At 36.8% G+C, this 25,500-nt stretch overlaps 1 protein-coding gene across 2 annotated transcripts; it reads right to left on the reverse strand.

The window, feature by feature from the left end:
• Positions 1-1,947: 1,947 nt before the first annotated feature.
• On the reverse strand, positions 1,948-24,019 carry Nae1 (NEDD8 activating enzyme E1 subunit 1). Of its 2 annotated transcripts, XR_003301133.2 has the most exons (21): positions 23,924-24,019; positions 21,189-21,292; positions 21,026-21,086; positions 18,905-18,935; positions 18,061-18,132; positions 17,788-17,867; positions 16,958-17,067; positions 14,827-14,936; positions 13,668-13,730; positions 13,207-13,270; positions 12,792-12,883; positions 10,228-10,287; positions 10,010-10,143; positions 8,480-8,555; positions 8,170-8,209; positions 7,210-7,296; positions 6,664-6,756; positions 3,456-3,570; positions 3,321-3,370; positions 2,595-2,735; positions 2,068-2,155 (listed from the first exon to the last, which is right to left on the reverse strand). XR_003301133.2 is itself a non-coding variant. In XM_026392623.2 (20 exons), the coding sequence occupies exons 1-20, from the start codon at positions 23,974-23,976 to the stop codon at positions 2,046-2,048; spliced, it is 1,605 nt and encodes a 534-aa protein (XP_026248408.1). In that variant the 5' UTR covers positions 23,977-24,019; the 3' UTR covers positions 1,948-2,045. The 2 variants fall into 2 exon arrangements, 1 of the variants encoding a protein (XP_026248408.1); XM_026392623.2 differs by lacking the exon at positions 2,595-2,735 and having other exon boundaries at positions 1,948-2,155.
• Between the last annotated feature and the right edge of the window lie 1,481 nt (positions 24,020-25,500).

The following is a 25,500-nucleotide window of genomic DNA, read 5'->3' on the forward strand; positions in this document are numbered from 1 at the left end:
CCCTCGGGGGAGTGTAGCATCCCAGGCACACTGAGGGCAGAACTGGGCAGCCAGTCTTCCACAGGAGGTAATGGACGAGACCCCAGGCTGGAATAAAACGACCCCAATGCGTGGGAGCGCAGTCCGCGGGCTTTACCCTCAGTTTGAAGAGGATAGGATGCCTTGAGCTCTCCTAAGCGCTGCCTTGACTGAGTTTCCCGCTCAAGGGCCAGATTCACTTCCGCTGGCGGGACTTCCGGCAGGAACGCCTATCCTCACGCGGAGCCTTGCCTCCCCTAGTCCCCGACGTTCTTAAGAACAGGAGGAACCAATGTGTGGTCATCAAGATTTTGAATGGAGGAAAATCACAATTAGGGGGTATGTCCTGTTCCTTAATCTCACCGCCTCCAGGTTTTATGGTTTCCTTTATCCGGAGGGGCGTTTGCTCCAGAAAAGAGTGGGCTTGGATTGATGAGGCCTGGGCCATCGCTGGGCACGTACGCAAGTATTGCGCATGCGCAGGCCTCAACCCAGATCTTCCCAGCCTGCCCCACAGCCAGTGTTCTGCGTTTATTTCCCTAGTGCTGGGTTTTTTTGGTTTTGTTTTGTTTTTTCGTGGAGGGACAGTCCTGCCACACAGCCACCCAGTCAGGCTTCAGCCTCAGTTCAGGCCTGGTGTACTTCCCTCCGTCTAGACCAAAAGATCAGGACTCTTGGGTCTCCAATTAGAGTTAAGGCCTCGACTTATCTAATGGTCCTGCTCCATGCCTCTACAATAAAATCCACATCACGGGAGCGTCGGGGAGGGAAGTGAGTTACTGCGAAGGGTCAGTGCCTGCCTGCTGTGGGAAAGGCAACCCATAAGATGAAGAACAGCCAAGCAAGGGCATGCATGACCCATTAGGATCCAAGAAAAACGAACCCCACCCCCACCCCCCGCACCTCATCTAACACAAGTTCTTGCTTAGGGACACTGGCCTCAGAAACTAATTTGCAGGCAGTTTGGGGGCCTTGAGATATTGAATCATAACACACCCTTCAGCTGTAAGTCGGAAACTCGGCCTTGCTCTCCCTTCTGGATTTTCAGTTCACCGTTAGATCCATCTAAACGACTCCCATTCTCACTGTAGTATTCTTCAAAATGAAATTTAAGATTTTTACACATTGCATTTTAGTCACAGAATATTGTTTGAGGAACACCTTTTTTTTTTTTTTTTTTACAAAAGTTTGCTTTGTAGTCTTATATGTGGTTACCTTTTATAATTATTCCATGGTTCCTTAAAGTGTTGAATTCAGGATTCCATGTGTGTCATTTAGATCAAGCTTATTAATTGTGTTGTTCAAATAATCTATATTCTGACATGTGTCATCTGCTAGGATTATCATTTACTGAAAGAGATGTGATACTTTTTAAATATGATTGTGAATTTTGTTGATTTCTTTCTGGAAAAGTGCTCCTTATGTCTGTTGGAAATGAGATCAAGCTGCACATTATGGAAAAACCAACTAGCATGGCTTATTTTAAGAGAATTTCATTTCTCAATAAAGAAATCTAGTAAATGATAAAAAAAAAGATTTTATGTGGTGTGGATGGACCAACTCTAAAATTTCAAGGAGGTATAGGTGGCAAAACCTAAATTAGTTATGATGACTCATATACTTATGGGGGAAGGTTTTGTTTTCTGCTAAAACTACACATCCTGAAACATTTCTAAATTTTATTCACTTAAACAAATAACAGTGGTCCTAAAATGTCCATAGCTAAAATCTGTTCAATATTAAGAAAAAATATTTTATTTCTAAAAAAACTTAGGGTTACTTATCATGGGTATCCCTGAAACAGTAAACCAGTATTAATGAACTCAATTAGAAATAGCTTTTATTCTCTGAGGAAATGATTGCTTCCTCTTCCCACCTCAAAGAATAAGACTACTATTATTACAAATGAGAAAAAAAGTTTATTGAGGAAACAATTTAACAGCTCTCCTTTAGCAGAATTTTACAGACTAGAGCACAACCTGAAGGCAATTACAGTTTGAGTTGACACTCTTCACAGAATGCTTTTTCTACAACTGGAAAGTTGCTGAGGTTTGTGACATGCCACTATAAATGTAAGTATTATTAAAAATTACAAATTGCTTGGTAATTATTTTGATAACCTCTTGAGCAGCAGCTCCTGTAAGGAAAAAAGAGAAAAGCAAATATTTGAAAAGAGTAAATTTCAAGAATTTAAGATTTCAATTCTTTATTACTATATTATTAAAGGAAATAAAACTTTTTGTAGACTTTTACACAATAGGATATTAAATCACAAATTAAAAGAATTGAGTATTTTAAATTATTGTGGTTTAGGAAGATTGGCAAGATATATTGAGGGAACAAAATTTAAATAGTAGTTTGACAAGGGAACTTTTTTAAAGGATACAGATGCATAAAATATCCTCAAAGAACACCCTTCTTTTGTATTTGATTTTTACTTGTGTGTGTCTTATACCAACGAAGGATATATAAAGATATGTTTGTTCAAAGTGCATTTGTTATTTAGAAAGGATCTATGTTAAATGTTGCCAGTCTGATATAACTACTCAAAACAAAACACAAAAGAAAAAAACTACCATGGAAAAATGGTGAGGTCACAGCAAGAAGACGGCCATCTATGAACCAGGAGGTGGGCTTCCACCAGACACTGACCACACTGGCACCCTGATCTCAGATTTCCAGAATTGTTGTTTACAAGGTGCCTAGTTTGTGATATTCTGTAGCCCAAACCAAGAGAAGGAAGAAGTACAGTGAGACAAGTAAAAGGAGTTTTTATGAAGGAGTTGGCATTTTTTATTTGGGTCTTGAAGAACAGATAGGCCTTAAAAATATATTTCCTACATGTATAGAACCTAAGAGGAGAGAGGATCTAGGAGCAATAAAAGTGAATGTCTAGGGTAAAAGCAAGTGATTTAGTAAAACTAACCAGAAAAGCTGAGGGAACAAAAGTACAGGGTCTTTAATGTCAACCTATTGTCCGTGGACTTGTTTATGGGAACAGCTGGAGAAAGGGAAAGAAGGAAGGAGAGAATGTATATGTGTGTGTAATGGTGGTACAGAAAGTTAAGTGAAGGACATGATCAAAACTATGCCTTAGAAGGACTAGTGACTCTTTAGAAATTTAACATGGACGACAGTGAGAGAGACAGAAGGAAGAAAGCAGCAGTATGGGGCAGGGAGTACTAAATAACATCCTGCTACACTGACCTCCATAATTAAAATAGCTGAGAAAACAAAGTTCATATTAAAATAGCAACTGTATTATGTATCAACAGATAAGTCATCTCATCTATGGAACTCACCCCCCAAGAATGCAGCAATGGTGTGTGGCTCAGCAGCTCCATATCGGCAGCTATAGGAAAGGATGGAGATATAAACTTAGATTAGCCTTATGACAGGTGGGGTATTCTCTTTTATGTGCCCTAAAGAATACTCACAATTCATGGACATAATCATCTTTCACCATTACAGATAACCCATATTCCTGAAGGAAGCCAGTGAGACAGGACTTCAACTTTCCTATATCTTCTTCAACTTGATAGTTAGATACACCTAAAAAAAAAAAAAAAATTATACATATATATATAAATGTATGTGTATACACACACACATAAAAATTAATTTTCATTAAAATAAATGTGATTCAAAATTAATGACTACCTCTTTTACTTAATCAGTTTCAGATGTTCTAGTCAAAATGTAAGATTTGAAACTGAAGAACAAAAACAACAAGAATGAAACCAACTATTTGCAAATATTGGAAACTTATAATCGAAGAAACCAACTAAAATCTATTAAAAATTCAAGTTCACTAAGTCCTTATCAACTGCTCCCTACTCAGCATCTAGAAGAGTACCTGGACATTGGGGCAATAATCATTGCCTGGCATGCATGGGGTGCTGGGTTTGATCCTCAGCACCACATAAAAATAAAGATGTTGTGCCTGCCGAAAACTGAAAAATAAATATTAAAAAAATTCTCTCTTTAAAAAAAAAAGAACTAAATGAGAAAACATTCTATTTATATCATTTATAAAAAATAGTCTTCCTTATTCATTTCTAAGAAACTAAATGACACCGAGGACATAAAGTTTAATAATAGGTAACATTTATTTAATACCAATAGATGCTGGACACTATACTAAGTACTTCAGTTATATTAATTGATTTAATCCTCACAACAACCCTATGAAGTAGGTAGTATACAGATGAGAAAACTGAGACATGGACAGATGAAGTTAGCATTTATCCTCATTTTTGCAGAAAAGAAAACTGAGGCTCAGATTATACTACTTAGCTCATAAATAGCAAACTTAAGATATGAACCAAGAAAGTTCTTCATGATTAAACTATAATATCTCCAAAGGTAAGTTATGGTTGTTACTACTGGAGGAGAAATACAATTATTATTAAAAACTTATCACTATTCTTCTTCATAATAGTGATAGCTACCCTTTACTGAGCACTTGCAAAGGTGCTAGCAATGTGTTAAGTGATTTTTGTATTTCACATATTTAACCATTACAATCTAGTAAGAGGAGATCACTGCATCTGCCATTCATTGAGAATGGAGACACAGAGAGAAACAGTGGCTTACTCAAGGTCACAGATATAGTGACAAATCTTGGACTAGAACCCATATTTAACTCCAAAGCCTATGCTATATGTGGTATCTAGTCTCACATGACAGCTCCCAAAACACCCACTGTAAGCTCTCACGTAGTCCTTTCCCATCCTTAATCTTAGCTGGCCCTATGAAACCAATACGACAACATAAACGATGCAGTGTGGCTTCTAAGAGGTCATAAATAGCTCTGTACCTTCCATATGTGGAATTTTATAGGAAGTCAGACATCATAAAAGTCTACCTTTGGACTTCCATGCTAAAAGGAAGTTCAAGTTTATAATCCCAGCTACTCAGGAGGCTGAGGCAGGAGGACTGCAAATTTGAGGCCAACCTATAGCAACTTAGTGAGACCTTGTCTAAAAAAAAAATTTTTTTTTTAATGCTGGGGATGTAGCTCAGAATTAGAGCACCCTTAGGTTCAATCCCCAGTATCACAAAAAACAACAACCACAAAAAACCCTCAAATTAGCCACATGGAAATAGATGCCTAGCCACTCCCCAGTTGTTCCTGCCATCCTGACTGAGGTGTCAGGAAATGTCTTGTTGGATGTCTAACTCAGACAAGGCTTCAGAATGATTCTAGCCCAGGCATCATACAACTATATGAGAACCCCTCTCCTAGCTGGGCATGGTGCATACCTGTAATCCCAGTTATTCAGAAGACTTAAGGCAGACAGATTATTAAATTCAAGGTCTGGGCAATTCAATGAAACCCTGTCTCAAAATAAAATAAAAAGGACTATGGATGTAGCTCAGTGTCTTAGATTTAATCCCAGAACCAACCAACCAACCAACCACACACACACACACACACACACACCACACACACACACACACACAAATAGGGCTGGGGTTGTAGTTCAGTGGTAAAGCACTTGCCTAGCATTTGTAAGGCACTGGGTTTGATTCTCAGCACCACATATAAACAAAATAAAGGTTCATCAACAACTAAAAATGCTGTGGCTCAGTACCTGGCATGTGTGAAGTACTGAGTTCAGTTCTCAGCAATACATATAAGTAAATAAAATAAAGGTCTACCAACAACTAAAAAAAAAAAAAAAAAATTTAAATAAATAAAAAATAGAATAAAATAAACTTTCTTCAAAAAACAATTGCCTAAGCCCAGTTAATCCATAAAATCATGAGATTGTAATTTGTTTTAAACCACTGTTTTGGGGTGTTTTGTTATACAATAAATTAACCAAAATATATTATAATTAAATAATATGTATAAAGCAATACATATTTGGCATTTATTCCCCTTTCCTCCCCCCTCTGGTAAATTTGCTCATTGTGACTGTAATCTGGAGGTTTAACTAGATTAGATGGGGCAACTAGCTGATGACAGATCTAGAATATATTGCTATGCAATAATCCTGCGCAATTAAAATTATCAAAAATAAAAATATTCTTAATAACTGTAGATCTCTAAGACTGTGCCAATTCTGTAATTACTACATTTGCAGACAAATAATGCTAAACAAAGAAATTCCAACCTCTTCAGTGTTCTGAATTCAGAAATCACTGGAATACTTCTTGTGGCTTTCCTGTTCTACTGGATTAAAACCAGTGTAAGTCTTAGAACAAAATTATGAAAATTAACAGAAAAAGTTTTCTTTTTTTTTTTTTTGATGCTAGGCTAAAAAAATCCCCAGCCCTCTTTCTTTTGAGACACTATCTCACTAAATTGCAGAGGGCCTACATTGCTGAGGCTGGCCTAACTTGCAATCCTCCTGCCTTAGCCTCTAAAAATTACTGGGATTATAGATGTTGGCCACCACACCTGGCAAAAAAAGTTTTCTTTTATTCACATCCAATCAACATTCCTCTATAACAGTTTAGAATCAAACACTACTTGCAAAATTATATCCTCTCTGAGATGAGCTAGGTCTAATCTGTTTACAACATGAAATTCAAATACTACTGTTATAAGTATCCAGAGAACCTTTTAAGATTAAATTTGACTTAAATGTTTATTCAACATTTTATTACATTTGGTAATTTCATTGCTATTCTTACCTGGATATCTACCATGTTGTTTATGAAATCTATCAACAGCCCGTAACATTAAGTATAATACTATCTCATTATCTGGATTGTCCATGCTGGAAACTGAAAGAGAAAAAAAATGAATATAATTTGGGTAATTTGCAACATATAAACAACAAAGAGCCAAATTTACTATATACTCAAGTTTCAGGATACAATATTACCACAAATTAAGTATTTTGTTACAATAAAATGAAAATGGTAAATAAAATAATAAAGGGAAATGCATTAAGATGTTACTCAGTGATCTTACAACTAACAACTGGAGTCATACAGTATCTACTGAAGTAGTAACATGACTTTAGCTCTTCTACATAGCATACAATGGACTCAGTGACCTCTATTATTTTTTGTATATATTAAGTTTTTATATAATATGCATACATTATAATTACTGGGATAGGTTTATAGAATAAAATTAGTGTAAATATTTATATTATTTTTATATTATTACCATATACTTGACACAAAATACTTATATCTTTTAACCTAGCATCAAGAGGTTATTATACTTACTAATTTCATCCTTGTTAACTGTATCCAAACCATATTCTTCAGCTAATGATCGACATCTTACCACTCGAAGAAATGCAGAATTGCTGCCTGAACATAGGAAAGACTTTATGGAAATAATGGTTGTGACAGATGATTACTACAAATCTCAGGTCACCTTAAGAATAGGAAATTTTTCTATGTACACTTCACAGACATGGGAATAAGACAACATGCATTCTATATGGCTTTAATGGTTAGCAGAGAAGGCAGTAAAACACAAGTTATCTTAAATGCATAATAATGGCACAACAATTAGTTTAGCACTGAGTAAGAAGGTGGCACCTCTTTGAGCCTCAGTTTTTAATTTGTAAAATGGGGATAATATATGTACTTTTGAGAGTTTTTCTGTAGATGAAATGTGGCATATATATAAGTGCATACCTAGCATAATGCTTGATATGGCTCAATAAATAGTAATCCTCATTTTTATGGATAAGTAGTCCTAAAGGAGAGTGGTGGTACAAAGGATTGAACTCAGAGGTGCTCTACCACTCAGTTACATCCCAGCCTTTTTTGTATGTGTGTGAGATGGGATCTTACTAAACTGCCCAGGCTGACCTTGACCTTAGGATCTTCCTGCCTCAGCCTCCCAAATCACAGGGATTACAGGTATGTGCCACTATACCCAGCTATATTAAGGCATTTAAAAAAAAAAAAAAAAACTTTGTATTATGGAAATTTTCAAACATACCCTAAAGAAAACAGAACAGAGTAAACTTTCAAATACCCGACATTCAGCTTTTAATCTGGTATCATATACTCTAATAGAACAAACACCAATATTGATACAAGGTGCAAAATATACATCTATATCATTGAGACTATAAAACTTAAAATTTTAGCCATTTAAAATTTCTAGGAACATTCCCTGTAGCTCATTTTTATCAAACAAAATAAGGAAATTAGTTCAAGGGGACTTACAGAGTAATTTTAATTCTTTCTCTGAAATGGACTCTGGTGCCTGTAAAGAGATAAAAGGAGGTCTGCTCCAGTACAATGAGAAGATTAACAGAGGGTATAGCACAAAGCCAGTGGCTGTGAGAAGTGGCTTGGAGACTGGCTATCTCCAAGACTGGGAGAGGACTTTAGAAACACCTTGTTTCCTTACATCTGGTGTCCTTAGGCAGGAAAGTAAGCATTCCCTCCCTCTCTAACCCCTTTCTGGGTGGAGTTACATAGTTAGGTGTGTAGGGAAATGTACCATCAAAGGCACAGTGTACCAACAGCATACCTGGCCAATGGACTGCAGCAATTTGGCAACATGATTGCCCACAGCAGCAGCATCTTTCTTTGCTTTTTCACGATAACTACAAAACAACAACAGCAACAACAAAAAACCCCTACAATTAACAAACTTTAAAGTTAGCAAAATTTAAATTATTATTGTGAAGCAAACAAAAAACTTTTTTCTTTTTCATGAAAAAATACTGGCCTAGCAACATGAAATACAAAAATGCTAAAGAAATGCTAACAGCAACACCTGTTAGTGGTTGAGGATCTTTCCAGTGTTGATGATAGACTCTTGAAGCCCACTAAAACTGAGGCTCCCACTATAATTAAGAGCATCCAACTTCTGCCCTCTTGGAACCCAGGGTTCTCTGACAGAGGACCTGATAAAATATATCACTAAAGAACATGACTTGCCTCCTTGAAGTCAAGAAAAGTTAGACTTCAAAACTGTCCATCTACAAATTCATACAAAATTTTTCTTTAGGTCTATTTACTTTTCACCCTCTAAAAATGATCAGTGGTCAAGCTGACTACTTGCCATGTGAGGTCACACTTCTCAATTGACATTTCTCAGGTTTTGAATACTCTGAACTCTTAGACTATGACAACAAACTAAGATTTGTTGAACAATGAATGACATCTCTTGTGTGACATAATTTGACCCTTGAGGAAACCAAGCCAGTAGTCTGGATTCACTGGCATCTAGCACCAATTACACAAAGGTAATATCCATGTAGACCCATTCCTATAATAGTTTATCTAGGTCAGGCTAGTAATACTGGATAGCAGATATCTATATATAATTATGGACTCCTTAAATTATGAAAGAGTAATTACAAAAAAAAATCAAAATTAAGGACTTCACAGTTCAAAATTATAGACAGAAGGCCATGATTAAGAGTTAAGGCTCCGAGGGGCTGGGGATGTGGCTCAAGCGGTAGTGTGCTTGCCTGGCATGCGTGCGGCCTGGGTTCAATCCTCAGTATCACATACAAACAAAGATGTTGTGTCTGCCGAAAACTAAAAAATAAAATATTAAAAAAAAATTCTCTCTTAAAAAAAAAAAGAGTTAAGGCTCCGAAATTGGGTTTCATAGTGTTCGAATCTATGGTTCTGTCATTTACCAGCTGTCTGACTCTCAATAAGTTACCTTTCCTAGGCTTTAGTTTCCTCATCTGTATAAAGTTGTTGTGAATCATTGTTTTAAATGAATCAATGCATAGAATAGTTCACAGTACAGAGTAAGTAATCAAATGGTAGGTTTAATATTGAAATTTGAAAGAAAAATAATCTGTCCCCACAGTAAGGAACTCTGTACTTCCCATTTACTTTTGTTTTGAACCAAAAATTGCTCTAAAAATAAAATTTATCAAGAAACCAACCAAGCAACAAACAAAAAAAAAATTGTTCCCTAAATTCTTTATTTTTAAAACAGCAAGGTTATAATAGACTTACATTTGATTTCTGATAAAATGTTTATCTCTAATATAAAGAGGTTAAACTGTTACATAGTTTGGAAACAGTGACTTACACATTTTGTAGTTTTATATATTTGCCCGAATCTGCAATCATATCAGGAATTGTGCCTCGAACAGGTAAATTTCCTTGACCCTCTTTGGCCACAAATTCCTTTAAGGCACGGGCTAAAATCCAAAATGGTGGAGTCTAACAGAATAAGAAAAAAGTTAACATTAAGTAGTGTTTTATTTTGACCTAGAGGTTAAGATAGCATTATTTTTTACTTGTTACCTGTTTGGTGATATTTATGCAGCGATCATCATTAAATATATCTTCAATGCTGCTTGGAATCTAACAAAAGAACATGAAACATTTATTTAAACTAAGAACTTGCCCACCTTATTTTCAATGTTATTTATTCAAGTACTTTGAATTCTCAGAGTGTAGAAAATACCAACTTCTGATTTGTTTAGTTAATAAACAAATCAGAACCTGCTGGAGCTCAGATGGGGAAGAAAGAATGAAACCAAGTCCTCTCCTGCCCACTGCTAGCATTCAAGGCTGGTCTATTCTCCTACATCTGAAATGGAGTAAAGGAGCCCATTTTTGTAGTTAACATCTCCAGATGACAAAGATAATGTAGACATCTGTACTAAATCAGATTTATAGTTCTTCATGGTTTTCCTGCTTGTCAAAAAAATTTGAAATCCTTGCACCTTAACTAGAGACTACTAAAAGAGACAACCACTCTGAAAAAAACTAAGATGTTTTATTTTATTTGCAAGTAAGATCATCAAATATTAATAAAACTATACAAATTACAGGCTTTGATTCTACTATTATATGGAAAAAAGAAATTTCTTGATGGAAACCCCCTACTGATCTTTCTGCTTCTTGCCTCAGTCCCTTCCATTCTAGTCTGCTCACAAGAATCAAAATGAACTTTAAGAAATACAAAGCAGATCATTCCACTTCCCTACTCAAAATCCTTCAGTGGACTACAAGGCCCTATTGTGATCCAGTTCTTTCTGCCTCTCCAAACTCAATCCTTCCCACCACTTTCCCCCTCTTCACTTCAATTACACTGGCTTTCCTAATGACCCTTGAACAATGCCACGCTTCTCTCTACTTCTGGGCCTTTGCATATGTGTTTCCTCTGCCTGAAAAGTTTCCACCAGAACTCTGCATATCACTTCACTCATATTTCTGCTTAAATGCATCTCTTCAAAAGTTTTCCTGACCCCCATCTAAAATTTGCCTCCTGAACCCAGACCACCTCTGGCCTATCATGCTTTTGCCCTTTGTTCTGTTCTTATTTTTGTTAAAAGCAACCAGTACATTTATATCTGTTTATTAAATTTACTGTATTCCCAACCACTAGAACTTTATTTTTCTTTTAATTGCAGTTCATTTTCTATTCAGTGAAATGCACAGATTATGTATAATCTGATGTATCTTAATAACTATACATATGTATTTTCAATATCACTCCAATTAGGAAATTAAGAAATAGAAAATTTTACCAGGCATGGTGGTGCATACATATAATCCCAGGGGTGGGGGGTGGGGGCTGGCGCTGAGACAAGAGGATTGCTATTTCAAAGCCAGCCTCAGCAAAAGCAAGACACTAAGCCACTCAGTGAGACCCTGTCTCTAAATAAAATACAAAATAGGGCTGGGGATGTGACTCAGTGGTTGAGTGCCCCCAAGTTCAATCCTCTGTATCCACCTGCCACCAAAAAGGAAATAGAAAATTTCCTTTACTCAAGAATATTGATTCACAAAGCATAAACTTTAATCACTCAGCAACACTGTTTCATTGTCTTCAAAAAGTCTGCAATGATAGTTTAAGGACCTTCCTAATGCTATAAAGCAGCATTTTTGCTGTTTTAAACTATAAGAAAATTCTAACTTAATTTAGCAGGTTTGTCATTCCAAAGATTCCCAAAAACTTCACAAGCCAGACTTCAACAATAAAACAGCAAAACAAAAAGCCCCTAAGTTATCCTCCAAATAATTTTTAAAGTCTATAATGTTATTTTAGAACATATTCCATTATATCCAACTAATTACTGTCAGAAGAAAATGCAGAGTAGGGGCTGGGGTTATAGCTCAGCGGTAGAGCTCTTGCCTAACACGTGTACGGCCCTGGGTTCAATCCTCAGCACCACATAAAAATAACTAAATAAAAAATAAAGTTAAAAAAAAGAAAAAGAAAGAAAATGCAGGGTAACAAAATTTAACTCTTCAGGCAACACTATTTTGGACCAGCAAAATACCACCTTAGTCATATAATTCCTACCCCAAAACGATTGATATTCACAAATTATATACTTCACATAATTTATATAAGTTATTGTATGGATGTTTTTATCACTATTAAAGGATAAAGTATGCACATAACATTTTAACAAGTACAATACAAAATCTTTTTTTTCCCTTTATCCCTGTGATGCTGGAGACTGAACCCAGGGCCTCCCACATGCTAGGCAAGTGTTCTACCACCAACCCACAAAATTTTTATTAAAACAAGCCTCAAGTCGTGTTATAGATATTTTAACTATACATTTAGGAAATATTAATTAAATAAATTGTTTAAAATCAACTTTTACATCTGAGGACTTTGGGAAACAGTTTTTTCTATCCTTTTTTTCTTCTTTTACAGTAACAGGGATAAAGTTCAGTAGTACTCTACCGTTGAGCTACATCCCCAGATGGTTCTTTTTTTTTTTTTTTTTCCCCCAGACAGGGTTTAAGTTGCCTGCCTGGCCTCAAACTTGCAATCCTCCTGTCTCAGCCTTCTGAGTAGGGAAAACATCTTTCATATATGAATCACTCTGCGATTCTTTTAATACCTGAGTTGTATTTAGTGCTGTATTCACATTTTTAATAGCTTCTTCAAAATTCTCTTCATCTTCTGGAGCTCCATTCTCATTCTTTAAAATTCCTATTAAAATAGGAAATGGTTAACAAACAATAGCCCTTTTCTTCTCACTCCTGTCCACCCTCCACCAACACCACAGAAATAATCCTGTCAGAGTCTGAAGGGAGAATTAGCATATCGAACTTTAAGTAAAAATATGACTTATCATTTGTCCTCCCTTAAACTATACAAAGAATGGGCTCCTTCACCTCCCCAGAGGAAAAGTAAAATAAAAGTTCTGATGATATCATCTGATAAAAGTATTAGAAGAAATCCACTAAACATCTATTTCAAGCAATTTGCTTCCCAAACTTTATACAATACTTAACCACACCCCATAATATTACCTTGTCTAATCAAATCTCTGAAGTCCTCTTTTTCTTTATAGGTTTTAGGTATTCGTCCATTTGTCTAAATTGGTTAAAAATTTTAAAAATCTAGTTATAAAAACTCAAAATATGGAAATTGAGAGTTTAAAGTTCCCCCATTTGCCATGAGATTTCATTGACAAATATATACCTCAGTGAAATCAGAGGCTCACTTGATAGAAAACAGAAACTGCAGGCCATTCCTCTATTATATGCATTCCCCCTGCCAGTTTCAAAATGACATCTATTCAAATTTTGATTTGTTAATAAAAATATCAATATTAAAAGAGGAACTGTTAGATTTAAATTTAAAAGCTCCCACTTGCCCTAATACCCCATGAGGAAAAAAATTAATCTCCCATTCCCTCCAAGGAAACCCATTATAATAAATAGAAATTAGTCACATATGGAATTTTTTTTTTTTTTTTTAAAGGACATACTTCACTATACCACTGTGCTAGATATTTAGCTACGATCACAATCCAAGGAGTATGGCTGTGGTCCTAAAAATAAGAGACAAATCAAAGAAAATATCAGTATTATTAATATCAAGTCTTTATTCTACCATCTTGTTTTCAACAATATTTATTTATTGATTGATTGATTTGATTGATTGATTGGTTGATGGTACCCTGTTTACTTTGAGACTGGGTCTCACTAAGTTGCTTAGGGCCTCAATTAATTGCTGAGACTGGACTCAAACTTGTGATCCTCCTGCCTCAACTTCCTGAGAAATGTAAAACGTGTACTTGGATGCCTGGCTACTTTAGAAATTTTTTTTAGAGGCCGTGTCCAATGTAACCCCTTTTGTGTCAGGTAGGTATTATGTTCCTGTTTTTCTAGCAAGAAAAAAAGCTTCAGAGGCTGCCGCTCAACAACAGTTCAAATCTCAAATTTCAGATCCCAATCCTAGACTAAGAAAATGGAATATTCTCTGTATTTTTTGATGAACCAAATAGACACCTACATTTTAATTAATATGTAGGTGTTCTTTAAATTATATGTTCTTTAAATTATATAGTCTGTTATAAATATTATATAGTTTCCTTGGTAATTTTCAGACACCAAAAATAAGTCTCAAGAGGCTCAATTTCAACAAACATAACTCCAAATTCAAACTATTTTTAAAAAATATTTATTTAGGAAAGGGTTATGAAGAGGCCTTCTGGGATTTTTTTTTTTAATTTTTTAATTGTAGATAAGACACAATACCTTTGTTTATTTTTATGTGGTGCTAAGGATCAAACCCAGTGCCTCAGCCATGCTAGGCAAGTTCTCTACCACTGAGCTACAACCCCAACCCAGAGGACTTCTGGGATGTTAATGTCCCATTTCTTGACTTAGGTGGTAATTACAAAGATGTTCAGTTTATATTCTTTTCTTCAATAAAGAAGTTTTTTTTTTTTATTTTGTGGAAAATAAATTTATTGGTAACAAGTAAGATAAAATGTTATTGTGTGATCTGGATGACAGGAATATGGAGGTTTATAGTATTGTCTCACATTGGTATAATTCAAAAACCTTAGATTAAAAAAAAAAGTCTTAAGTTTACCTATAAATGTAAGGTTATACATACTAACCTTATAAATACTAACCAACCTTTTTTTCCATGTGATCCAAATCATAAGACTGAAAATGTTCTCTCAGTTCAGGAAATGGCTTATCCAGTCGTAGATCTTCTAATGCATTATCTGGATGAGATTCTATTACTGTGAAACAAATAATCCAAAAAGAAAAACTTCATTCTTTATAAGAACTTAAGAAATCTATAATTTTCAAATGGTCATAGAACCTACAGATTTTTTTTCACCATGTTATGGAGGTCACAATTTTTTTTTTAAATATTAATTTTTTAGTTGTAGGTGGACACAATTTCTTTATTTCATTTTTATGTGGTGGTGAGGTTTGAACCCAGTGCCTCACATGTGCTAGGTGAACACTCTACTACTAAGCCACAAACCCAGCTCTGGAGATCACAATTTATAAATAGTAAAATGCACAAATTTTAAGTGGAATATAAATTTTAATAAAGTAAAACCAAGATTCCTTTAGAACAGAATTTGTTATGATGACTAAAAAAACTCAAAACTGACAATGTATATGTACAAATACCTGACAACCTACTCTTGCCCCTCTTGTAGTCTTAAAAATCAGATAACATTACTATCTACCTATGTCTCTTCCCTAGAAACCCAATGGTCAACTTGAGTTTTTGTTTCCTTGGCCCCAACATCAGTTGCTACCCACTTCCTAACCTCACTTTGTACACTGCTCTCTATGTGGGGAAGTACAAGAGTGTTCAATTTCAGTGCATGTTTAGAACAAGGTACAATTTTGTCACTTGACAGCTTAGCTATGTGAACTTAGGCAAATAACAATCTGTGTCTCAACTATAAAAAACATAGACTCTATCTCATAAAGGTTTTAGAAAGAGTAAATGAAATAATCCATATGAAGGCAGGCACACAACTAGCAATGTTAACCTTCATTATTATTTACCTCCTATTTCCCTCTTCTCTACCCTATAACATCTTCCCTAAGTTCAGGGGTTCTCATTCTTTCTCTCTCCCTTTCCTAGACCACTGGAAATTCACTGACAGCAATGCCAATAATTTCAGTGACTTGGGAGGGTGAGGCAGAAGGATCACAAATTGAGGCTATCCTCAGCAATTTAGAACCTGAATAAAAAAGTTTTTTAAAAGGTGGGGATATAGCACAGTGTTTGAGCATCCTGGGTTCAATCTCCAATACCATCTATAAATACACACACACACACACACACACACACACATTTACAAACATCAATCCCTGTCTCCAATCTTTGCCCCCTTTAAGCCCATTCACTCCCCATAACTTCAGAGTGATTCATTTAAAATAAAAAATTTTACCCTGTCACTCTCCCACTTGTAACTTTTAAATAGCCCACCATCAACAAACCACTCCCTAACTGCCCATAGATGGGCACACAATTGGCATAGGATTAAAACTTTTTCTTGAGTAAATATGGAACATTGCATGAGCACTGAAAGAAAATTTTAGAAAATCTAAGGTTACAATTTTTATAAGTAAAGGGCTAAGATCAGCCCTAAACCAATGTAAACCTACCTATGAATTACTTTGGTCTCATATAATATTGTTTCCTTGGAAACAATAGTCAGGTAAATGCCTTTCTTGTCATATGGAATTGCTCATAAACTGGGAAAACTGCAGGAGAATGGAATAAAAGGTTGGTGCTGGGCTGCAGATGTAGCCCAGTGGCAGAGTACTTGCCTAGCAAGTGCAAAATCCTAGGATCAATTTCTAGTACTAAAAAAAAAAAAAGACGACGACTGGTAGGAGAAAAGGTGGTGTGTCTTCTTTGTGTCAGGGTGATTCACATATCTCTTGTGGCAGCCACACATGCCCTATGTGGGTTAGGGGGCAAAAAAAAATTTAGGTACTTGTATAATTGCTGGACCTCCTAACAAGCAGCAGATATACAATTGTATCTCTGCTTTGTATCATTCTGTAACGCTATGTAAAGCAATAGTAGATTAGAGCATACTGGGGAAAAAACAAGCATATTGAGTCAGACTGCCACTTTGAACCTATAAATAATATAAATAATATAAATATAATTTGTGCTGCTACAAATTTACTTCATATTTAAAATAGACTCTCTAAATTATCAAGTTTCTAAAACCATAACTAAAGCAACCAATAGCAAGCCCCATATGCTCAACAATTTTACCTGGATGTTCTTTTATAATGATCCTCATATAACCAACCAGTCCATATGTCCTACAGATCAAAAGAGGAATTTCAGAATTCCAGAGGACATCTGCTAAACGTAGCAATGTACTATAAAGGAAAACAAAATAGAACATAAGCAAATGAATATATGCCAAATATAAAACATGCGAAACATGAAAATACATTAAAATAATGCAAATTTCTTAAGAAATAATAAATGCAAAGACACATTGCATTTGCATAAGCGAGTCAAGAATACACTAAAAAGCAAGCAATTTCACAAGGATGCAGAGTCAAAGTATACCTTGAACTAGAGGGATATGAAACCCTAGTCTTTTGTATTAAGAAGAATATTATTGAAAAACACTTCCTAAATATTTCTATGACAGAAAAAAAAATTATAAAACCTGGCAATTTAGAGACACCCTGTCTCAAAATAAAAAGGGCTAGGGATGTAGTAGAGTACCCCTACATTCAATCCCCAGTATAAAAAAAAAAAAAAAGGAACACACACCTCTGGTAATTTCTATAATCAGCTCTAACTAGTTTTTAATCACTAAAAAGTAACCAATGTTCATTTTAAGTGCTCTAAATACATCTACAAAAAGTTTCATATCTGAGCATTTTCTCTTTTCCATCTTTTCTACACTAAAATATACATAAGAGCTTCAAACTGAAGATTTCCATCAAATTTAAGAATTTCAGAAACCACATCTTAGACTGTATAGAGAAAATAAAACTATACAAATCTAGTAAGATTGAAATTAAAATATATATGTAATATATATACATATATATATATATTTTTTTTTTAACATCAAAATTTACCTTTCATGAAGCTGAGTTGCAACCACAACAGTAAACCTACAGAAAAATGAAGGATCATTGTCTAGGAGATTTTCTGGACTCTAAATGAGACAGGGGAAAAAAATCCAATAATTTCACAATCATATTAAACATAGCAGAAACACAAGCTCTTGTAGAATAAATATGCAGCAAATTCCAACTAACATAAATGATACAAAGATTCAAAATTCTAAGTTTCTATGGCTTTGAACTATTAAAAATTATTTTCCAGCACAGAAATAGTAATGTGCATACCTCTTCCACAAAACTTCCAGAGACATCATTATTTAGTTCTTGTAAGAATTCCATGGCAGCCTCAGCTCGGTTCTTTTTAAAAACAAAGCATTTGGCTTCAATTAGAAAATACTTATTTACAATGTAAACCCCTTATTTACAGATCAGGCAAAACAGACTGTGAAACTATCAAAATTTCATGCATAGTATGACAACTCTGCTCCTCACAGTGTTTAAAACTACAGTTCAAGTTGAATACTACTTAAAGAGAGCTAAACTGTCCTTATCCAGAGTTCTTAAATAACCACATTATTTGCCCTTGACTTTTCTGATTAGGCAAATAACCAAAAACCCTAGGTAGCAGGGAGGGATATCCCGGATTAAGTTCAGACTCACTCTATCCACCCACATCTGCAATCCTATACAAGTGGTCAATCCTTCAAAGAAATGTCACTTCCATTCAGAATATTAAACTAAGTTCATGAACAAAATTTTGGGGAGGGAAGGATGGGGGAGGGAAATGGGGGCAGGAGAGATGGTGGAATGAGATGGACATCATTACCCTAGGTACATGTATGACTGTACACACAGTGCAATGCTATACTGTGTACAACCAGAGAAATGAAAAGCTGTGCTGTAATTGTGTACAATAAATCAAAATGCATTCTGCTGTCATATATACCTAATACAATACTTCTAAATTCTTAAACTACCAAATATATAAAAAGACTTATCAGATTAGAAAAATAAGCTAACTTTTTTCTCAGAAAATAAGCTCTTTTTAAGTCAAAACTTTTCAGGTAATCAAGACATAGTGGCATTATTAGATGCTAATACACAACTGTATTCTGTAACAAGTATTTACCTTGCCAATACTGCTTCTTTGAAGGAAAAAACTAAAGTGGACAGAATAAAAAAAACAATTAAAGGCTTATATGGCTATAAAGGAAAAGTTAGTTATAATAACATGTATATTGCATTTATAATATAAAACAAACACTATTTTTTAAATATTTATTCTTAAGTTTTTTAGGTGGACACAATATCTTTATTTTACATATATGTGATGCTGAGGATCTAACCCAGTGACTTGTGCATGCTAGGCAAGCGCTCTACCACTGAGCCACAACCCCAGCCCAAAAAAACACTATTTTTTTTTAACTTTTTTTTTGAAAGAGAGAATGAGAGAGGAGAGAGAGAGAGAGAGAATTTTTAATATTTTTTTTTTTTTAGTTCTCGGCGGACACAACATCTTTGTTGGTATGTGGTGCTGAGGATCGAACCCGGGCCGCACGCATGCCAGGCGAGCCCGCTACCCCTTGAGCCACATCCCCAGTCCCCAAACAAACACTATTTTGACAACACATTGTTAACAGTCTTCTTGGAGGAAGAAAATCAGATGAAACTTAAAAACAAAATTGAGCTAATAAATCAGTGTTTCCCAAAGTGTGTACCACAGAATACAAATTTCACAAAATGCTCTGAGAGAAAAGAGTTCCCAGGTTAAAAAAAAAAAGAAAAAGAAAATGGTGTGGGGGGGATACTATATGCTGTATTTCCTTCTTAGAAATTCATAAAATACATTATACACATAATATTAAAATTTTATAGTAAAGAAATTTTAACTTCATTGGACCCACTTCCCAAAATTCTTTGACCATAGAAGCCACTGGCCCATTTAACACTTATTAACATTTCCTAGACCAATGTTCCTGAGACCACCCTGGGAAAATGCTATATCGAACCATTTGCTTCTGCAAGAAACTAAAACAGATTTATTCTGGCTTCTTCCCACACATACTCCCATCATGTCCCAAAGCCCGATGTGAGGCTGGTTATTATGGTTTAGATAGGAGGTGTCCCCCAAAAGCACACATGTGAGTCAATGCAAGAAATTATACAAGAGGAGGAGAAATGATTAGATTATGAGAGTTGCAATCTAATCAGTGGAGAGGGATTAGATGGATGGTAACTGTAGGCAGGTAGGGTGTGGCTAGAAGAAGTAGGTCACTGGAGGGTGTGACTTTGGAATTTATATTTTGTCTCTGAGGAGCAGCACTCTCTCTCTGTGCTACCAGGTTGCCATGTCCTGACTTTTCCTCTGCCACACTGTTCCACTATGATGTTCTACCTAATCTCAGGCCCAGAGCTATGAAGTTGGCTAATCATGGACTTAACTATCAAAACTGTGAGCCAGAATAAACTTTTCCTCCTCCACACTGTTCTTGTCAGGTCTTTTGGTCACAGCAACAAAAAGCTAACTAAAACATCACTGATCAACCAAATAAGAAAGAAAACAGGACTTTTTTTTTTTTTTTTAACCTATACCAATAAAGAGTTATGCTATGGATAGCCAGAAACTTGAAACTACTACCCAAAGAAATGATACCAATGCTAAATATGAACTAAATTCTGGTTTTCATTGTATTGTCTCATTGTTATTGTCTACCAACAAATACAATATGACATCCCAGACTCCCTGAAAGAGTGAGCTTAAAATATAATTTGGGAAGGTTCTGAAAGTCTAACTATGATAATCTGCAAAGAATGATATACAGACCATATTTAAAACTATTTTTATAGAGGTAGTGTATTATGGTGAAAGATTTACCTGGATTAAACTCAGAAGACATCCCCCCAAAACAGTATTATTTTTCATTATTCTCATAATCCCCAAATACAGTGGTTGTGAATTATATACTAATACCTAAGAATCAACGTGAAGATTTAGAAAGTGCACAGATTTCGCAAATAAGGGAATAATGACTATTCCTTTGAATTAATAACAACAAAAGTGGTGATGATGGGTATCTTTTGTTAATGGTCTACTTTCCAGACACTGTGCTAACTAGCACTTGAACTGTATTAACTCATTTCCTCCTCCCTATAATCCTAAACACATAGAAGACTTCCACCATATAGTCAAATCACTGATCAAGTCACTCCTTTCCCTAACATACATATGTTTGAAAAGAAAAGAACATACTTATTTCCAGCATCTTCTCCGCTGACCTGATTTCCATCAACAATTGTAAATGATCCAATACCTGGGAGATAAAATCAAGTTAATCAAGAATATATATTTCTAGACCAGAACTTAAAAGAAGATTGTGTTCTCAATTTAGAACACAACTACCCAATTACATTACCTGGAAGTACTAAGTTTTTAAGAATTTCAGTTCCTGTAGCTGTTGCGTGTATTAGGCAAACATGAGCAGATTCCAAAGCTTCTTGCCCATGATCACCCCACAACCTAAAACAAGACACAATTCAACATTTTAAAAATTTCACAAAAATAAACCTTTCTCACTTGAACAGTGATTTAAAATGTTTTTTACACAGAATAACTGATATGATAACCACAGCACTATGTCAGGCAGAAATGGATTGCAGGATTATATGGCAGAGTAACTGAAGATTCAGACAGGTTATATTTTGCATAATTCAAGGAGAAGCATCAAATCAGAACTAGAAACTTGGGTCTCCTTGCTCCTTGTCCATCAAGTTTTTCAAGTGAGATAACTTATAGTACAGAAAGTCTATAGTTATACTCATCAACATTAAAGAAATGTATTGTAACCTAATGCAATGATGAGTACCTGTAATCCCTGCTACTCAGGAGACTGGCAGGAGGATCCCTGAGTCAAGCTCAGGAATAATCTGGATAACACAGCAAGATGCCATTTCTTAAAAAAGTAAAATACATCTTGCACCTAAAGCCTAATCTGTTCCCTAGTCATTTCTCCCAGTGGAGAAAGTGGATCCAAGTACATTTAAGATCTTAATATATGACTTATCACCGGACATCTGCAAAAATAAGCAAAAGTTTTACCAAGAAAGCTAACCTACTATCTGAAAAGCTTCACACCAACTTCTACAAAGTGCTTTAAAATACAATACCTGACAAACACTTTAATGGTTAGTAGATGCATTAACAAACAAATAAGTAATAAGAATTAGAAATGTATGTTATGAAATGATGTACACCAGCATATCATTAACAGGGCAAGGTACATGATCACACATGTGTCATGGCTTCCAGGCCAACCTGGTTACTTCCACCAAAAAAAATTAAAAACTCTTATTAATTAATTTATCCTTTTTTTGTCAACATGGGGGAGGTCAAACCATGAGAAATGCCATAAGTCAAACAAGTAAGTACTAGCAGCCCAGAGGACTGAGAAAGACTGATGTGCCTTCCATGTCACCTGATATAAAGCAAATTCCTCTTACTGTTTAGAGCAAATCATAACCAATGCCCCATTCTTTTTTTTATTTGCTTAGCATCCATCTCTCCATCCTAAGCTCCATAAGAGCCCAGACCACCCCTCTATGTTCACTACTGGTAATCCAGCGCCTACCACAGATCACAGAACATCTGTCAAATGAATGGAGGAATAGCCTTGAAGAACCAAACAGACTGGAAAACATCTGTTTTTTCCAGGAAAGTAGGGCACAAAGACATATTTAATTGATAGAACCTTAGTAATTGGAGAATGGGTCTAAGAATAATGGTGTATCTCTAGGTTCTATGTTTGAAGAAAGGAACCAAACAAAAAGACACTCTTTATCTCAGTTGGCCTGAGAGCCAGGACCTTGATGACTAATACATAACTTTGCTTCTAATTGCTTCCCTCTGAGACTTGTAAACCAATAAGCAGTTCTCACTATAAAAAATAAAGTTTGGTCCTTTCAAGGAATGGACTTGATTAAAAACCCTCTTTTGGTGCTTGATTATATATGATGACATCTGCATTCAAAACACAGGTATTCCAAGAATTTGAAAGAAAACACCTGGTTACAAGGGCTCTGCCACTTTGTTTCTTCCCCCAGAAGTTTGGGAGTAGTGATAAAACTGAGTACAAGCTCTGAAAAAGTCAGAGGGCCTGAGTTTTAAAATATGGAGAACTCTGGGCAAGTTATTTAATGTCTCCAATACTCAGTTTCCCCTCTGTAAAAACACAAGAATGTCTACCTTCAAGAACACTCTCAGAACTGCCCAAAGCCCCTAATACTAGATTGTAGGTCCAAATGGAAGTTTCAGTCCTAACTTCTCTTTGACTTGGGGGCTCCAGGAAGGGGAGGACACATATTTTTATTACCTCCAATGACTCAACACATAGAAGATACTTAATAAGAAGTGGGAAAGCAATAAGGAAAACAGGAGGATGAAGAAGGAGCCCGATGGTTTAATTCTGCCCTATCCATTAAGGCAGTTACTGGCTATACATGACTACTTGGCACCTGATGTGAGACTAGCATGAATTAAGGTGTGCTCTAACAGCAAAATACTTGATTTATAGCATTTTGATTTGATTTCTAAGATAATATGAAAGAAAAAGTAAAATAGTTCAATAATTTTTTTATATTGATTACGTGTTGAAAGGGCAATATTATGGACATACTAAGTTAAATAAACTACACTATAATAATTTATTTCTCTCTTTTTTTTTTTTACTTTAAGGTGACTACTAAAAAATTATAAGTGGCCCTCATGAGAGACTATTATTATATTGGTACTGGACAGAGCTAGTTTAGGACAATGCCTGACAGTCGGTGCTGCTCTCGGCGAATCGGAACGGGGTACAATTGATCCCACCCCATTCTGCAAAATGAGAGGCTGGGAAGCCAGCTGACCTGGAGACCGCGCACTTGGAACCGCAGACCACGTGGCAAGTGGGCGCACCCCTCAGAGCAGGGGAGTCCTGGCCTTGCAGTAACACTCCGACCCCGGTCCAGGGCCCAGGGCGCCAGCTTCCCGCGCCCCGCACGGCCGGACCGGGCCTGGCCAGAGGCCCGCCCCCATGGTCCGCGCGCTCAGGCCCGGCCCGGACGCGGGGCAGCCCACCGGCCCTCCCGCTCGGCTCAGTGAGTCCCGTCTCACCTCAGCTGCCGGTCGTACTTCTGCTCCTTGAGCAGCTTCCCCGGCTGCGCCATGGCCGCGCCCGCCGCGCCACCAGCCCAGCCGCTGCCAAGCGCCGCCGCCGGCTCAACACGCGCGCAGGCGCACCGAGCGCCCTTCGCCACCACCGCCTCCTGCGCGTCGCCCGCAGGGGGCGCCGCCGTTGCACTGCGCACGCGTCACCGGAACGCCCGTGCGACCGCAGCCACTGCAGGGAACCGGGCTGAACCTGGTGGTCGGTTTTGCCTGGATGCCCCAGTGCCGCTAATACGCCAGCCCAACCCTCTGTCGGTGCAGTAATTGTGGGGAACTCGGGCTTTGGAATCAGGCGGACTTGGATTTTAATCACTTCCTGCTGTGAGCATTGCTCTTTGCGGTCCTTAGTTTGCTCACCTGTGCAATGGGAATGAATGGGTCTTGGAGAGAGGGGTCTTTCAGCCTTAAATGAAAATTTTTTAATACACAGGACCAGACTCACAAAGAATCTTGTATGAAAAATAATTTTCATTATAATGTACGTCATGGTTTACCCATTTCTTTCAACCTGTCATTCAACAAGCCCACACCTGAGGACAGGTTTTTGAACCACAAACTAGCTGCTCCTGGCTGCAAAGCAAAGAAAATAATAAATCCGGGTCCTGTTCTTGGAGAGTGCACAATCCTGTGAGCAGGGAGGGACAGAAAACAAGCGCTCACCAGAAAATGTGGTCCTCCCATTGAAGCAAGATGGGGGTGCACAGAAGAGTCCCACCCCACTCCTCCTCTCCAGGAATTCTTCCTGTGGTGTGGTGATGGAAGTGTGTTTTTAAGCAGAAGGAACAGCAGGTGTCATCTGTACGAGACAAAGTAGGCAAGGTAGGCTTTAGGTACAAGTGAAATGTAGTCAAGTGAAGGACCACGGAAAGAGAAGCTCTACTTCCTGAAAAACTTTTTCAGGAAGAGTTTGGCTGTGCTGTGGGACATGAGGAACTGGTAGAGGGAGGGGGCTAGAGGCTCCATGACCAGCAGGGAGGGAGATAAGGATCCTTCCCTCTCTGTATCCCAGACCCTATAGGCAACTTCAGGTTAATAATTGCCTGAAATAAGAAGAAAATGAGCACAGATCCCCACTGAGGACAGGGGAAGGGCACAGTTTTGACAGTAATCTTTCAAGATGATGAATGTCCTTCCCTGGGGCACACCCTCCCATGACTTCCCTTGTCCCTACCCAACCCTCATGGAGCACAACTGATGAGAGACAGAGACGTGAAGCTTTCCCAGATCATCATATGCTTATGTAATCACATTTCCTTCTCCATTTGGACAGGTAAAATATAAAGGATAATAAAATACACTCAGGGAATGAAGGAAGGTCAAAAAGGTGACAGGTGGAAGTCCACCACTTAGCCTCCTAGGCTCAGTTCGGTCAGGGAAAGCATGAGAAGAAACATTCCCTAATTTGGTGAGTGAGGGAGGAGGGGACAGGGGGAGTCATACTGCCTATGAAGGAATGCATGACTTTGAAAAGGGTTGTGTTGGTGGTGTCTGTAAAAAGATACCTCAGGGAATTTGTTTCCTAG

Source organism: Urocitellus parryii, chromosome 15 (genome assembly GCF_045843805.1).
Source record: "Urocitellus parryii isolate mUroPar1 chromosome 15, mUroPar1.hap1, whole genome shotgun sequence".
Classification (NCBI taxonomy): Eukaryota; Metazoa; Chordata; class Mammalia; order Rodentia; family Sciuridae; genus Urocitellus; species Urocitellus parryii.